The 17,482-nt window shown below is 52.5% G+C and overlaps 1 protein-coding gene across 1 annotated transcript in view; it reads left to right on the top strand.

Moving 5' to 3' along the window:
* CALHM3 (calcium homeostasis modulator 3) overlaps positions 1-15,178 on the top strand; it is a 47,300-nt gene extending 32,122 nt beyond the window's left edge. Inside the window, exons 4-6 of the mRNA XM_057299002.1 lie at positions 7,756-9,004; positions 11,202-11,457; positions 14,046-15,178. Of these exons, the coding sequence (XP_057154985.1) occupies positions 8,718-9,004; positions 11,202-11,457; positions 14,046-14,555 (1,053 nt within the window). The 5' untranslated portion in view covers positions 7,756-8,717 and the 3' untranslated portion in view covers positions 14,556-15,178. The remainder of the gene's footprint in view (positions 1-7,755; positions 9,005-11,201; positions 11,458-14,045) is intronic.
* The last annotated feature ends 2,304 nt before the right edge of the window (positions 15,179-17,482 follow it).

The raw sequence follows: 17,482 nt of genomic DNA, 5'->3' as shown, positions 1-17,482 counted from the left end.
TAGTGAGAACTCATTTCTACCAAAGGAACAAAAATTAGCCAGGTGTGATGGTGTGCACCTGTAGACCCACCTACTCAGGAGGCTGAGGTAGGAGGATCACCTGAGCCTGGGGAGGTTGAGACTGCAACGAGCAGTGATCACGCCACTGCACTCCAGCCTAGGCGAGGGAGACCCCGTCTCAAAACAAAAATATATAAATAAATAAATGTTTACGGATTGCTCTTTTCCTCTTTCAAAATGAAAAGAGTTTTGCTGGGAAAACATATACCCTTATAGTTTCCATTGGCTACTTCATGGTAAAGAAAATATATCGTTGAGGAAACTGGCCCCCTCTTCAATCACTGAGATGTTCCCCTCTGAGTATGTGCCCTTCACTGAGGCCACTTTTTACCTTTCATCCTGAGATGGGGTCTCCGGCAGCAGAGGAGCTCTCCCTGTCACGGTGACCGTAGGACAGAAGGCCAAAGCTCCCTGCAGAGACTCTCTCCCAGGACTGAGGCTGAGGCTACCCAAACTTCAGCTGAGTCACAGTCCTCCAGAGCACCGCTACTCACACCGGGATACCCCCTCTGACTGTGTCCAGTTACCCAGTATGGGCATCTGCGTGAGCCCAGCCCCTGGCACTCTGCAGATGCCTAGGGAACGTCTGTCACTGCATGGCCAGAGCTTGAGGGTGTGTAGTCAACAACAGAGGTGCTTCCTAGCCTGGCCCTCTGTGCACCCGATCACCCCCAGAGCTGAAACTCTATCCAGGTGCCCTCTTCCCCCAAAGCAGCCTGCCTGTCTCTGCCCCCAGGTCTCTGCATTTGGCCCAACATGTAGTGTCACATGCGATGGTCGCAGGATCTCCTAGCCAGAGCACCAGCCCCGCTTTTCAGGGTCTGGAAACGTCATTTCCGTTTGGGCAGAAAATCTACCTTTATAGTTTCTTAGTCATGTAAGAGGGAAGAGAAAATAATATTGTAAAATTCAGGCTTATTTATCTCTTCTTAGAAAAACAGGAGTTAAAAATATATTATGGTCGGGCACCGTGGCTCATGCCTGCAATTCCAACACTTTGGGAGGCCGAGGAAGGAGAATCACTTGAACCCAGGAGGCTGAGGCTGCAGTGAGCCATGATCATGCCACTGCATCCAGCCTGGGCAACAGAGTGAGACCCTGTTTCAAAAAGAAAAAAAGTATTATCAACCAGGGAAACAGTTCCATGTTCTGTTCCTCAGTCAGAAACAATGTTAAGATTTAAACCTGATTATTTTGTTTTATGTCAATAATAATACTTTAATATTATTATTATTACTATTTGAGATGGAGTCTCGCTCTGTTGCACCCAGGCTGGAGTGCAGTGGTGGGATCTCCGCTCACTGCAACCTCCGCCTCCCGGGTTCAAGTGATTCTCTTGTCTCAGCCTCCTGAGTAGCTGGGATTATAGGCACACACCACCATGCCCAGCTAATTTTTTTTTTTTTTTTTTTTTTTGAGACAGAGTCTCGCTCTGTCGCCCAGGCTGGAGTGCACTGGCGCGATCTCGGCTCACTGCAAGCTCCGCCTCCTGGGTTCACGTCATTCTCCTGCCTCAGCCTCCCGAGTAGCTGGGACTACAGGTGCCCGCCACCACGCCCAGCTAATTTTTTGTATTGTTTAGTAGAGACAGGGTTTCACCATGTTAGCCAGGATGGTCTCGATCTCCTGACCTCGTGATCCACCCGCCTTGGCCTCCCAAAGTGCTGGGATTACAGGCGTGAGCCACCGCGCCCGGCCAATTTTTTTGTATTTTTAGTAGAGACAGGGTTTCACCATGTTGGCTAGGTTGGTCTCGAACTCCCGACCTCAGGTGATCCGCCCACCTTGGCATCCTAAAATGCTGGGATTACAGGCATGAGCCACCACACCTGGCCTGCTTCATTCTTTTAATGACTGCATGGATCCCATTTTATGGCTGTGTCATATTTTATTTAAACAGTCCCCTGTTGATGAAATTTAGATTGCTTCCAGTTTGATTGTCATTAAAAGAGCTATAATGAACATTCTTGTTTGTTTATCATGGCTCCTTCTGCAAAGCTACCCATGGGATGAATACAGACTTTGTAATTACTAAGTCAAAGGGCATGTGTATTTAAATTTTTGCTTTAAATGTATTGCTAAACTGTTCCATGAAAAACCTACCCATTTGTACTCCAACCATAGATGAAAAGTAGCTATTTCCTTAAGCCTCATCAACACTGGGAAGTATCAATCTTTCAGTTGCTAACAACTTGGCAATTTTTAAAGGCAACTGGTGGTTTCATTTCTTATTTAATTATGAATGAGGATTAGAATTTTTTCAGGATGTTTGGTCACTTTTCTCTCTCTCTCTCTTTTTTTTTTTTTTTTTTTTTTTTTTGCAAATAACCTGTTCAAATCCTTTACCCATTTTTCTATAGGATTGTTCGTCTTTTGGATTGATTTATATGAGCCTTCTGCAAATTAAGAAAAAGAGGCCTTTGTGTGGCAAATACCCTTCCTTCAGTTTGTTATTTTTATTTTGTTTATTGGTATGTTTGCCCATAGAAGCGTCTAATTTTTATGACTCTTACTTGTCCATCTTCTCTACAGCTACTAAATTCTGGGGTCTGTTCACAAAGGCCTTCCTTAGCCTCTGATTATGAATAAATTCCTGTACGTTTTCCTGTAGAATTTTTATGATTTTAATTTTTATGTTGAATCTTTGAACCATGTGAAAATTATTTTGGTATGAAGCATGAAGTAGAGATTGCTCCCGAATGGCTAGCCAGTTGTTCCAGCGCCATCTGTTAGATGGCCCCATTTCATTTCCAGCCTGTCTCTGCCCTTAGGGCTACGAGGCTCTGTGGAGTCACCAGAGTGGGGCCCACAGAAGTGCCACGTTGCTTTCCCCGGGTCTGCCAGGACCGCTCAAAGGCCTGTGTCCTCAGGGAAGCAGAGAATCACGCCACCGAGAGACAGAAAGGGCACCACCCTCTGCTAGACACACAGAACAACAGTCTCCCAGTCCTGAGAAGTGGGACGCACGTTCAATGCCTTCCCTGTGAAGGAAAAAGAAAAGAAAGAACCGTCAGGGGAGGGCATACTCACCATATACAAAGTAGGAAGACGGCCACACCCATATGTATGAAAACACACATGCATACACGCACCAAATATACACATGCACTACACACATACACATACATGTGTACACACATGCATACACAGGTACATAGACACATCTCTCACACATCACATACAACGAGTTTCTCCAGTAGAGGGCATCTAGTCCTAAACAGCCCTCTCAATAACAGGAACTCCAAGAACGGTGAAGCCAGTGTTTCTCAAATAATATCCAGACTCCTTTGCAAAGATCAAAAAAAACTGGAAGACCCCCAAGAATATATCTGCAAGACTCCAATTTGAAAATAAAACAAAATAGAAAGACTGTGTGGTAGATAGAGCTCCCTCTCCCCTCTCCCCTCTCCCCTCCCCCCTCTCCCCTCCCCCCTCTCCCCTCCCCCCTCTCCCCTCTCCCCTCTCCCCTCTCCCCTCTCCCCTCTCCCCTCTCCCCTCTCCCCTCTTTCCACGGTCTCCCTCTGATGCCGAGCCGAAGCTGGACGGTACTGCTGCCATCTCAGCTCACTGCAAACTCCCTGCCCGATTCTCCTGCCTCAGCCTGCCGAGTGCCTGCAATTGCAGGCGCGCGCCGCCACGCCTGACTGGTTTTCGTATTTTTTTTTGGTGGAGACGGGGTTTCGATGTGTCGGCTGGGCTGGTCTCCAGCTCCTAACCGTGAGTGATCCGCCAGCCTCGGCCTCCCGAGGTGCCGGGATTGCAGACGGAGTCTCGTTAACTCAGTGCTCAATGGCGCCCAGGCTGGAGTGCAGTGGCGTGATCTCGGCTCGCTACAACCACCTCCCAGCCGCCTGCCTTGGCCTCCCTAAGTGCCGAGATTGCAGCCTCTGCCTGGCAGCCACCCTGTCTGGGAAGTGAGGAACGTCTCCGCCTGACCGCCCATCGTCTGGGATGTGAGGAGCCCCTCTGCCTGGCTGCCCAGTCTGGAAAGTGAGGAGCGTCTCTGCCCGGCCGCCATCCCATCTAGGAAGTGAGGAGCGCCTCTTCCCGGCCGCCATCACATCTGGGAAGTGAGGAGCGTCTCTGCCCAGCCGCCCATCGTCTGAGATGTGGGGAGCACCTCTGCCCTGCCGCCCCGTCCAGGATGTGAGGAGCGTCTCTGCCCGGCCGCCCTGTCTGAGAAGTGAGGAGACCCTCTGCCTGGCAACCGCCCCATCTGAGAAGTGAGGAGCCCCTCCACCCGGCAGCCACCCCGTCTGAGAAGTGAGGAGCGTCCTCCCTCCTCATCCGGGAGGGAGGTGGGGGGGTCAGCCCCCCGCCCGGCCAGCCGCCCCGTCCGGGAGGTGAGGGGCGCCTCTGCCCGGCCGCCCCTACCGGGAAGTGAGGAGCCCCTCTGCCCGGCCAGCCGCCTCGTCCGGGAGGGAGGTGGGGGGGTCAGCCCCCGCCTGGCCAGCCGCCCCGTCCGGGAGGCGAGGGGTGCCTCTGCCCGGCCGCCCCTACTGGGAAGTGAGGAGCCCCTCTGCCCGGCCAGCTGCCCCATCTGGGAGGGAGGTGGGGGGGTCAGCCCCCCGCCTGGCCAGCCGCCCCATCCGGGAGGGAGGTGGGGGGGTCAGCCCCCCGCCCGGCCAGCTGCCCCGTCCGGGAGGGAGGTGGGGGGATCAGCCCCCCACCTGGCCAGCCGCCCCATCCGGGAGGGAGGTGGGGGGATCAGCCCCCCCGCCCGGCCAGCCGCCCTGTCCAGGAGGTGGGGGGCGCCTCTGCCCGGCCGCCCCTACTGGGAAGTGAGGACCCCCTCTGCCCGGCCAGCCGCTCTGTCTGGGAGGGAGGTGGGGGGGTCAGTCCCCCGCCCGGCCAGCCGCCCCGTCCGGGAGGGAGGTGGGGGGGTTAGCCCCCCGCCTGGCCAGCCGCCCCGTCCGGGAGGTGAGGGGCGCCTCTGCCTGGCCGCCCCTACTGGGAAGTGAGGAGCCCCTCTGCCCGGCCAGCCGCCCTGTCTGGGAGGGAGGTGGGGGGGTCAGCCCCCGCCCGGCCAGCCGCCCCGTCCGGGAGGGAGGTGGGGGGGTCAGCCCCCCGCCCGGCCAGCCGCCCCGTCCGGGAGGGAGGTGGGGGGGTCAGCCCCCCGCCGGGCCAGCCGCCCCGTCGGGGAAGTGAGGGGCGCCTCTGCCCGGCCGCCCCTACTGGGAAGTGAGGAGCCCCTCTGCCCGGCCACCACCCCATCTGGGAGGTGTACTCAACAGCTCATTGAGAAGGGGCCATGAAGACAATGGCGGTTTTGTGGAATAGAAAGGGGGGAAAGGTGGGGAAAAGATTGAGAAATCGGATGGTTGCCGTGTCTGTGTAGAAAGAGGTAGACATGGGAGACTTTTCATTTTGTTCTGTACTAAGAAAAATTCTTCTGCCTTGGGATCCTGTTGATCTGTGACCTTACCCCCAACCCTGTGCTCTCTGAAACATGTGCTGTATCCACTCAGGGTTGAATGGATTAAGGGCAGTACAAGATGTGCTTTGTTAAACAGATGCTTGAAGGCAGCATGTTCGTTAAGAGTCATCACCACTCCCTAATCTCAAGTACCCAGGGACACAAACACTGCGGAAGGCCGCAGGGTCCTCTGCCTAGGAAAACCAGAGAACTTTGTTCACTTGTTTATCTGCTGACCTTCCCTCCACTATTGTCCTGTGACCCTGCCAAATCCCCCTCTGCGAGAAACACCCAAGAATGATCAATAAAAAAGAAAAAAAAAAAGAAAAAGAAAATAAAACAAAATAACATGAAGAAAGTACCAAAGATTTATTCTATAAAGATCTTCCAATTGCAAATTAACACATATTTACAACTGGTTTAAAAAAAAAAAAAAAAAGATTAAATCATTATTAAAAAGAAAAATGTAATTTTTTTTTTAGTCTCTCTTTGTTGCCCAGGCTGGAGAGCAGTGGCATGATCTGGGCTCACTGCAGCCTCCGCCTCCTGGGTTCAAGCAATTCTCATGCCTCAGCCTCAAGAGAGGCAATTCTCAAGCCTCAGCCTCCCAAGTAGCTGGGATTACAGGCATGCACCACTATGCCCGACTAATTTTTTGTATTTTTAGTAGAGATGGGGTTTTGCCATGTTGGCCAGGCTGGTCTCAAACTCCTGAGCTCAGGCAATCTGCCTGCCTCGGCCTCCCAAAGTGCTGGGATTACAGGCGTGAGCCACCATGTCCGGCCAGATCTGCAATTTAATATCTTTCCATATGTGTGAGTAAAAGAAGCCTTTCTCCATTTATTGCTGCCTCTAGTTCTCTCTCTACTAGTTCAGCAGGGCCAAGCTCCAGGCAACAAAATGGAATTCTCCTTTTTGCCTTGTCCTTTTATCTTTTTATGTTTTTCTAATTAAAATGTTTTATGATTTTTGCTGGAAATAGTTAAAAATCATTATTATGATTATAATAATGATCTATTATGTCTACTATTATAAAAGTTGACAATTCAGAAAATAGAGATTTAAAAAAAAATGTAAGCCATCCCCTCTCTTTGACAGATAATATCCCTTTTGTGGTGGGCTTCTTTCTGGCCTGTTTCTTTACTGAAGTATTTCCTGTAAATACCCGGCAAGGGTCAGCCTCGCTGCAGTCACTCAGCACCTGTTGCCCTGCAGGGCTCCAGGGACCCAGGCTGACCTGGTAGTTCTGTCTTACCTCTCAGAGGCTGGAGCTGTGAAAAGGTTGGCCTGGAGTCTTTGACCCAGTTTTCTTCAAAGTGTTCTTCCAGAAGCATTGTCTATTGTTTTCTGAACTCTCAAGGTTAGAGTGGCTGGGGACCCTTAGGACACTCTATCCCTCCCTGAGACTAGAATGGGATTGAGGGGTGCTCATGACCCTCCCAGCCCAGTTAGCTCCCCGCCTGCTCCACACCAGCCCTGCTGGTTCAGGGTCACGAAGCCTGGCCTTGGGCCAGGACAGTCCCCTTTTCTGGTCAGCAGCCCAGTGGGTGACTAAGGCTGAAAGGCACAGATGGAGGATCCCAGCTTCCTCCCTGGCTCTGTCCCCGCCAGGGTATGTGACCTCCAACAGCCCCTCTGGGACTGTACCCACCTGAAGTTGTGGTGGTCCTCCTGGCTTGAAGGGTTTCTCACCCCTGCCCCGCCCTCTCCTCCGCTCAGAGTCAGACTCACAGGGCCGCTGGTGGCTCTCCCCATCTTCTCCAGTGCCTCATTTCCCTCACACAGGGAAATCTGTCTCATAGGACCTAGAGTAACGTACAAATGTGGAAAATAAAAATACTAAGTGGCCGGGCTCAGTGGCTCATGCCTGTAATCCCAGCACTTTGGAAGGCCAAGGGGGCCAAATCACCTGAGGTCAGGAGTTCGAGACCGGCCTGACCAACATGGCAAAACCCCTGTCTCTACTAAAAATACAAAAATTAGCTGGGCGTGGTGGTGGGTGCCTGTAATCCCAGCTACTTGGAAGCTGAGGCAGGAGAATCACTTGAACCCGGGAGGCAGAGGCTGCAGTGAACCAAGATCGTGCCACTGCACTCCAGCCTGGGTGACAGAACAAGACTCTATCTCATAATAATATTAATAATAATTAAGACCCAGGTTTCTGTCTGTCTTCATCAGAAGTACAGACCACACAGATGGTTACGAAATTTGCAAGACTTATTTGGGATGATCTGACTTAAAATATGGGCCAAGTGACCTTTACAAAATTCGTTTTGCAGGTTTCAGGGGTCCCTCAAACATCTGGGCTGTCATCCTTCGGAGAGACTGGAACTGAGACACAAGGAGAGACCTAGTGATGTGGGAGAGTTAGGAGAAGAAGCAGTGATTTCAAATGCATGCCCCTCACACGGAAGAAGGGCAGGGGGAAAGCCATGCAGGTGTGGGCGTGGCACTTGAGCAGCCTCTCCCATGGGCACCCAGTGGTTAATGCACAATGTTTAGCACGTCTCCCAGGGAGGCCATCCCCTTCCGCTACCCCTTTCATGGCAAATGCTGAAACATCGTTGAAGACTCCTCTCAAGGGTCTCCTCTTCCAGGAAGCCTTCGGTCAGGAATAGGTGCCCCTTCTGGCTCCTCCTAGCCTGAAAGCCAACATGAAATCTCCCTGGGCTGAGCTGAGTCGTCATATTTTGTTGTTGTTGCTGTTGTTTTACTATGCCTCTGAGACAAGTTCAAAGTCATGCTTTTGATCAAGACCAGAAAATATACTACTTTGGCTCCATCAGCATCTTTGCCTCACCACACCCAGAATTTGCCTGTCCCCCGAAGGAAGCTCCAACAGCTGTCAAGCCCGAGCATCCAGACCGTAAAGCAAAGAGAAATGGGCCGGGAGGAATGGAGTGACAGGGTGGGGCCCATTTGCCTAGAGGTGCTTTGGGCTGCCTGGTCACAGAGGGTGACTCACTCCCCCAGACAGGAGGGGAGTGGCACCAGGGGACCATTGGGCTGGGCAGGGGAGCCTTTGTGGTGAGAACCTGTCCCTGCCTTAAGTGCCTACTGGACCCCGGGAGCCTGGGCTGGGGCCTGGGTACTGCTTCCTCCTTGGCCCCTCAGGCCCTTGGAAGCAGAGAGAGAACCTCTTGCAGATCCCAGGCTCGTCCCCAGCACAGCAGACACCAGGAAGGTGGCCAGAGCCTCACTGAGCCGAACCGACGGCTGCCCACCCACCCAGGCTGGAGCCATGGATAAATTCCGCATGCTCTTCCAGCACTTCCAGTCAAGCTCGGAGTCGGTGATGAATGGCATCTGCCTGCTGCTGGCTGCGGTCACCGTCAAGCTGTACTCCTCCTTTGACTTCAACTGTCCCTGCCTGGTGCACTACAATGCGCTCTACGGCCTGGGCCTGCTGCTCACGCCCCCGCTCGCCCTGTTTCTCTGCGGCCTCCTCGCCAACCGGCAGTCTGTGGTGATGGTCGAGGAGTGGCGCCGGCCCGCAGGGCACCGGAGGAAGGACGCAGGCATCATCAGGTGCGGTCCCACACCACTCAGTGACCCATGAGCTTTGCCAGGGGCTCCCCAGCCACCCCACAGGCACTGTCAAGTGCACCCCCAGACCCCAACCATTCTCATTATCAGGGGATTCTCCACCCACCCTACAGGTACTGCCAGGTGCGCCCTCTCCTTTCCCCAACTAGGAATTATCGGCTCACAGAGAGCCACTTGCCAGTTTCCACTCTGGAAACATATTTCTGTTCCTATCATTTGTCACCTTTCCGTGGCCAGTGCTGTAAACATAGGAATGACACAGGATTCCCAATTACCCAGGCCACTCTAGGGGCTGCGGGAAAACTTCCTCTTTGCCCTCTGAAGCTCTGCTGAAAATCAACTGACAAAAGGCAGATTAATAAGAGAAAAGGCATACAAATTTATTTGATTACCGTTTTATGTGCCACAGAACCTTCAGAATAAAGACCTAAAGATACAGAGGAAATGGTTCATTTTTATGCTTAGGTTCAACAAGGTTTGGATAGCCATGCAGAAATAGAATTGGATTAAAAAAGGGATGAACTAATGTTATAGACGGAGTGGGGAAACTCAGCAAGGCCATCTAGGTTCTTCTTGGCCTCTCTATACAGCGTTCCTTTCTCCCAGACACGGGGCAGGACCCTCTCTAGAAGGGAGTCTTATGATCTACAATGAAACTAGGTAGGTCAGATCATTTCTTTACGGCCAGTTTTTAGACAGAAAGGCAGGGGGAAATTAGAATCATATTTTTAGGTTTTATGGTGGCAGCTTTGGAGAAAAGGGGTTCTGGTTTCTATGACCCACCTTGGGGAAGATGGATTCTAGTTTCTGTGGCTAGCCTTGGGGGAAAATAAGGAGCCAGAGATTGGGTGGGGGGGCCGGGCGCGGTGGCTCTCACCCGTAATCCCAGCACTTTGGGAGGTCGAGGCAAGTGGATCACCTGAGGTCAGGAGTTCGAGACCAGTCTGGCCAACATGGCAAAACCCCGTCTCTACTAAAAAATATAAAAAATTAGCTGGGCGTGGTGTTGGGCACCTGTGGTCCCAGCTACTCAGGAGGCTGAGGAAGGAGAATCGCTTGAACCTGGGAGGCAGAGGTTGCAGTGAGCTGAGATCGTGCCACTGCACTCCAGCCTGTGCGACAGAGCAAGACTCAAAAAAGACAAAAAAAGAAAAGAAAATGCTAAAGCCACCACTGCCTAGAACATATTTACAGCTCACACTGGGTAGGCCATGCACGCACACACCTGGCACACACCATTGGATGTTTTGTGTACAATCCAATTCAGAAACAACATCTGCATCCGGTGCACCCGCAGCCTCTGTTCCATGTTCTCAGGGATCACATCTCCCTGCAATTCAGCTGTGCAGGGTGGGTCACAGGCACTGGGTGTGTCCTTGGCCTTTTCCTCTGGGGTCCAGTGGGCACAGCTCCACTGGGCTCCTGTCCTGTGGCCAATACCCAGTCGAGGTCACTACAGGCAGGGGCAGAGTTGATCTGGAAAGGCGCCTGAGGCTGGTCAGAGGGTGGGCTCCTGGGATGCCTTGTGGGTAGGGGTGTTAGAGGTGCTGCTTTTGGAGGGTTACTGGGCAGGGCTGTCTTAGCTCAGGCTCTCCTCCAAAAGCAGGCTCTGAAAGAATGTGATAATGAGTGGGCAACTGGGGCTTAATCCTTCAGGGGACCCCCTAAGGGCATGCATAGAACACATCTCAGAATTGTCCCACTGAGGATTTAAGAACCTGGGATATTTATCCACAAGGCCCCATCCCCCTGGGGTTGAAGGTTGATTTGGGGGTTAACTTTTCAGTGCTTCCAGCCTACCCCTCTCTGGAGCAAAAAATCCTCCAAAGCCCCAGGGGCAGAACAATGCAGATGCTTGAGGTAGGAGGCCCTCGGGCCCTCCAGGTGAATAGAACCAGCCACTGCACCCACAGATGCCTCTGGCATGGGCAGGGCACCAGCAGTGTCTGCTGCAAGGCCTAGGGCAAGAGGAATACCAAGTCCTCAGTGCTCCAGTCCTGGGGATCCCAGGGGCCCCTGCCCTCCTTTCTGCCTGTCTCTGTCACTGAGACCTCTACACTGGGAGCTGCAGTCTGATGTAACCCAGCCTGGGACTTCCCAGCAGTCCATCCTTGCATCTCCCCTGCTGCAGCTGACTTCCAGCTGCCCCCTGTGACCCCCCTCCTTCCTCTGCTCCCAGGTACATGTGCTCCTCTGTGCTGCAGAGGGCGCTGGCCGCCCCCCTGGTCTGGATCCTGCTGGCCCTCCTTGACGGGAAGTGCTTCGTGTGTGCCTTCAGCAGCTCTGTGGACCCTGAGAAGTTTCTGGACTTTGCCAACATGACCCCCAGCCAGGTACAGCTCTTCCTGGCCAAGGTTCCCTGCAAGGAGGATGAGCTGGTCAGGGATAGCCCTGCTCGGAAGGCAGTGTCTCGCTACCTGCGGTGCCTGTCACAGGTAACTGGGGTGATCCTCCCCCGGCCCTTGCACCCTCACAAATCCCCCGCATTGGTTCTGGAGTGGGGTGAGGGGGTGGTGAGGAGGGACAGATGATGGGCTCAGCCCATTCCCAGGAGGCAGGGAAGTGCTGGAGACCACTGCTCTGCCTTGCCTGCGCCCACTGCACACCTTCTTCCCACCCGTGAGAAATAATACTAATCTCCACTTATTGAGCATTTATGTGCCAGGCACTGCAGTGAGCATTTTATATGTATTATTTCATTTACTTTGTGGAACAACCATTATCATCCCATTCTCCAGGTGAGGAAGCAGGTTTTGAGAGTTTAGTTCATAAGGCCAAAGTCACAAAGCTTATAAGAGGCAGAGCAGGGATCGGAAGGAGTGTCATTATTCCTCTTAACCACCTTCCAACAATGCAGGCTCTCTCCAGATGCTGATCTTCCCAAAAGGCACCAACTCTATTATCTTGGGGGACAAACCCCAGCTCTACCCACAGCCTAGACTCCAGATTCCACCACCACTGCTCCTACAGCCCCAGCACTGAGTTGTGTCCACCAAAAAGTATTTATGTGAACCCACTACACACGGAGCACCACTAGGGCTATAGATAATAAACACACAGCCCCTGCCCCTTGGGAAGTCTGACAGGCTCATGGGCTGGCCAATGGTGCGGTGGAGGGAGGACCCAGGTGCAGGATGCACTTGATTCTGGCTCAGACTGTGACCTTGGCCATGGGACTACCCCTCTGGACCTCAGTTTATCATGCAAAATACAGGGGAGCTTGGTCTCCTCCATCTTGATGGTCCCTGCAAGCTTCAAAACTCTAGGCTTTCCCTAGTTCGGTGGAAAGAGCATGGAATTTGCAGTGAGACCGGGGTTTGAATCCTGACTCAGCTGTAAATTATCAGTCATGTAAAGTGTAGTAAGTTGTTTGGTTTTCTACTCTCGTGTATAAAATACTCACCTTAAATCTGGTGATGTTGGGGGAGTCCTGTGAGATGCCAAATGAGAGAGCTTTATAAATCGTGGAAATCACTTCTGTAAATGATAAGGATTCAAATATGTCCCTGTGGTTTAGAGACGTGACTTCCCTGCTCCAGGTCCACACAATTGCATCAGGTCTCAAGCTGGGCCTTAAAGAGACTATGGCTTTGGAAGGTAGAGAGGAGGGAGAGGAGTCTGCCAGGTGTGGGCCCCAGCTTTAGAGAACTACTTCAGTTTGTCCTCATTCCTGGCTGGGAACACTGTCCCCTGTTCATATTGTGTGTCACTGTCGTTCAGCCTTCAGTCTTGGCCCTCAAAGTCAGGATGGGTGTCCCTCCTCTGGACTCCCTCTCTATGACAAGTACCCAGTCATCGCCTATTTAATCATCTATTTCCTTCACTAAGGTATGAGCTCTGTGAGAACAACGACTGAGCCCCTAGTTCTTAGCACAGTGCCTCCCACAAAATATAGCACAGTGGATGCCTAAATGGGAAGATAGACAGATAAGCACACACAAGGATGACAAAGGACTGGATAAAAAGATGAGGGGGGCCGGGCGTGGTGGCTCACACCTGTAATCCCAGCACTTTGGGAGGCCGAGGCGGGTGGATCACATGAGGTCAGGAGTTTGAGACCAGCCTGGTCAACATGGTGAAACCTCGTCTCTACTAAAAATACAAAAATTTGTTGGGTGTGGTGGTGCACATCTGTAATCCCAGCTACTCGGGAGGCTGAGGCAGGAGAATGGCTTGAACCCAGGAGGGGGAGGTTCCAGTGAGCTGAATCACGCCATTGCACTCCAGCCTGGGCAACAGAGCAAGACTCCATCTCAAAAAATATAAATAAATAAATAAAAAGATGAGAGGATGGATGATGGATGGTTGGATGGGGGGGTGGATGAGTAGATAGATCAAGGGAAGGAAGGAGGAGCATATGAGAGCATGAATGAATGGGAGAAGAGATGGATAGATGATGGACAGATGGAAGGATAGTTAGGAGCTTGACTGGATGGGAAGATGACGGATTTACAGTAAGACAAGAGGATGGACGATTGGATAGGTGGAGAGATGATTGAATGGGTGGATAGATGCAAGGATGAGAGAATGAATGGAAGGGAGGATAGATGAATGGATGAAGGATGGTTGGCAGGACGGATGACTGAATAGGAAAGTGGATAGATTTGAGGAAGGATGGATGGGAAATGTAAAAGGAGGGACTTTGGAATACCTTTGCCACACTATACAGGACAATTCCTCAAGTAGCAGATGCTCTAAGAGTTAATTAAATTTACAAGGACACAGGGATACAAAAGAGGACATGTAATCTGATGATCACACAATTTTCTTTGCGTTCATTCTTCTCAATTTATTTTATTTGGTCCCATTTCATTCAATACTCTGATTAATGAATTATGATGTTTGAGTGGTATACTGCAGTTAAATTCTCTAAGGAGTATTTGAATCCATTGGAAAATGAAGAATATTATTATGTAGACATGATCAAATTAAATATGCAACATTCATATACGTATTCATAAATACATATGTATATAGGATTAGGCCCCACTCACATCTAACCTCGGGCCTCCTTACTTTGCAGGCCATCGGCTGGAGCGTCACCCTGCTGCTGATCATCGCGGCCTTCCTGGCCCGCTGCCTGAGGCCCTGCTTCGACCAGACAGTCTTCCTGCAGCGCAGATACTGGAGCAACTACGTGGACCTGGAGCAGAAGCTCTTCGACGAGACCTGCTGTGAGCATGCGCGGGACTTCGCGCACCGCTGCGTGCTGCACTTCTTTGCCAGCATGCAGAGTGAGCTGCAGGCGCGGGGGCTGCGCCGGGACAATGCAGGCAGGAGACTCGAGCTCCCCGCAGTGCCTGAGCCCCCCGCAGTGCCTGAGCCCCCAGAAGGCCTGGACAGTGGAAGTGGGAAGGCCCACCTGCGCGCAATCTCCAGCCGGGAGCAGGTGGACCGCCTCCTAAGCACCTGGTACTCCAGCAAGCCGCCGCTGGACCTCGCTGCATCCCCCGGGCTCTGCGGGGGTGGCCTTAGCCACCGCGCCCCTACCTTGGCACTGGGCACGAGGCTGTCACAACACACCGACGTGTAGGGTCCTGGCCAGGCTTGAAGCGGCAGTGTTCGCAGGTGAAATGCCGCGCTGACAAAGTTCTGGAGTCTTTCCAGGCCGTGGGGACCCCACGGCAGGCACCCTAAGTCTTGTTAGCCTCCTTTTTAAAGTAGCCCAATCTCTGCCTAGTTTCTGGGTGTGGCCTCCAGCGCGCTTCACAAACTTTAATGTGGACTCGGTTCACCGAGGGCCTTGTTAAATACAGGTTCAGACAGTGTAGCCAGGACCGAGTCTGAGATTCTGCATTTTAAACAAGCTCCTGGAGGCTGATGTGCTTTTGGTCAGTGAACCAAACTTTGAGTAGCAAGAATCTAAGTAAATCTGCCATGGGTTCTGGGTTCTAGATGTCAATTCTAAATAATAATAATGACCTTAGTCTGCTGCCTCGATAGTTTCATTTGTGTAATTGTCTTTTTTTTTTTGAAACGAAGTTTTGCTCTGTCGCCCAGGCTGGAGTGCAATGGCGCGATCTCGGCTCACTACAACCTCTGCTTCCTCGGTTCAAGCGATTCTCCTGCCTCAGTCTCCCGAGTAGCTGGGACTACAGGCATGCGCACCCGGCTAATTTTTGTATTTTTAGTAGAGACAGGGTTTCACCATGTTGGTCAGGCTGGTCTCGAACTCCTGACCTCAGGTGATCCACCCGCCTCGGCCTCCCAAAGTGCTGGGATACACAAGCGTGAGCCACCATGCCTGGGCTTGTGTCTTTAATTCTCTGGGGTTTCTAGCAGCTTATACCAAGTTTCTCATAGCAAGTTCTAGCAAGCTCTGCTAGTTGAGTTCCTCTTGAAACCACTAGTTAGTGCCTCTTGCTGGCTGCTACAGAGGACTACTTTTATATTTTCCCGTTGAGGGGATATTTCTGTGTTTGAATGTCAAGGGGCTGACTCTCCCAGCTCCTACCTTCCCAGGCCCCACCAATTCTGGCCAACCAAGGCCGAGCAGCCCTGCCTGGGTCCTCCTCCTTCAAGATTCGGTTCCTCTCAGCCTTCTGCTCTCCTGCAGTGGGGGCAGGTGCTCCTCCCTCACCTTCCATGCACCACCTGCCCCACCACTAGCCTGAGCCCTGGGCTCAGCAAGGTCCCTTCCTAAGATGACCCCCTCCCCTAGACATTCCCAGGGGTATCTACTGCTGCCCTTAGCAAGAGGTTAGCACCCTGGTGATGATTTCCTCAGAGCAAAGTAGGAGTGTGGGGTCTAGCTCAGGGATAAAAACCCTTGAAATGCCGGTGTTAGTTCTGCTGGAAAAACTGCCACTCCAGGCCGGGTTCAGTGGCTCATGCCTGTAATCCTACACTTTGGGAGGCCGAGGCGGGTAGATCACCTGAGGTCAGGAGTTTGAGATCAGCCTGGCCAATATGGTAAAACCCCGTCTCTACTAAAAATATAAAAATTAGCCGGGTGTGGTGGTGGGCACCTGTAATCCCAGCTACGCAGGAGACTGAAGCAGGAGAATAGGTTGAACCTGGGAGGCAGAAGTTGCAGTGAGCCGAGATCGCGCCACTGCACTCCAGCCTGGGCAACAAGGGCGAAACTCTGTGTCAAAAAACAAAAAAACAAAACTGCCACTCCATCTCTGGCAGCCCGAACAGGAAGGGTTTGGGGAAGATTTAGCCTTTGCTGTCCTCTGGGCCTCTGCCCCTCCCTGATGACTCATCCAGCCCCCACTCCCTACCCCCACCCCCAACACCCTGTGGTCGCCTCCATCAGCACAGATGGTGGCCACAGGAAGCAGACCCGGGTTCACCCCATGCTTTTCTACTTCCTCGGCACCCCAGGAAGTACAGGGGCCCCTGGATGCCCCCCACCCTGGAGCCTGCCCCCTTCATCAGGCGACTTTTGTGCTGCTGGGCTCTTGACAAGAGACCTTGTGAGACCCGAAAATCCCTGCAGCTCAGCCTCCCCCCACCTACTGGCTGTGGTCAGGCCATGCAAATGTCGGAAATAGCGCTGGGTTGGGACCTGGTTTAGGCAAAGCTTTAGCAGTGATAGGGTGTGGAGGAAGGAGGGAGACCTTGGCGGCGGCCTAGTCTGCATGAGTGAGGTCCCAGCCTGGGGAAAGGAGGCTCAGGGAGGCTGCTTTGGGCTCCAGGGAAGCAGCATCTGGAGTAAAAAGTTGCCGACTGCAATCGATACTCTTACCTTCCTATACTGAGCACTTATAGAGCACCTACTGCATAGAAAGCACTGTGCCAGGGAATAGGGAAGAGAGAATACACTGATGACCTGCCCCTGCCCTCAAGGAGCTGTGCTTCCTTGTGCTGAGGAAGTAGAAAAGCATGGGGTGAACCCGGGTATGCTGTCTGTGGCCAACATCTGTGCTGATGGAGGCCATAGCAGGACGTCTGCGGGGCAGGGATGGGGTAGAGAGGGGAGTCATCAGCAAGGGGCAGAGGCCTGGAGGAGAGCAAAGTCTACATCTTGGCACTTTATTAGGGGGACAGAGGTGGGTACAGAAATTATGAGAATCCAAAGCATAAGGTGTAAGTGATCTAATAAAGGCAAACCAGGTGCCACGGGGAGTTAGCAGGGAGAAGGAGGCTGTCAGTGGGGTGGGGGGTGGAGGGTGAGGGAAGGCTTCACAATGAAGGTGCCATTTGAATGGGTGTTAAGGATGGGAAGGATTTGGACATGTGGAAAGAAAGATGGAGGGAGGGTGCAGAGCATCTCGAGGGAAGAAATAAGAACAAAGGCATAGGCTGGGCGCAGTGGCTCACGCCTGTAATCCCAGCACTTTGTGAGGCTGAAGCGGGCAGATCACGAGGTCAAGAGATCAAGACCATCCTGGTCAAATGGCGAAACCCCGTCTCTACTAAAAATACAAAGCTTAGCTGGGTGTGGGGGAGCACGTCTATAATCCCAGCCACTCAGGAGGCTGAGGCAGGAGAATCGCTTGAACCCTGAAGGCG

The sequence above is a fragment of the Pan paniscus genome, chromosome 8 (assembly GCF_029289425.2).
Source record: "Pan paniscus chromosome 8, NHGRI_mPanPan1-v2.0_pri, whole genome shotgun sequence".
In the NCBI taxonomy this organism is placed as follows: Eukaryota; Metazoa; Chordata; class Mammalia; order Primates; family Hominidae; genus Pan; species Pan paniscus.
This window is presented reverse-complemented; position numbering and strand designations above follow the sequence as displayed.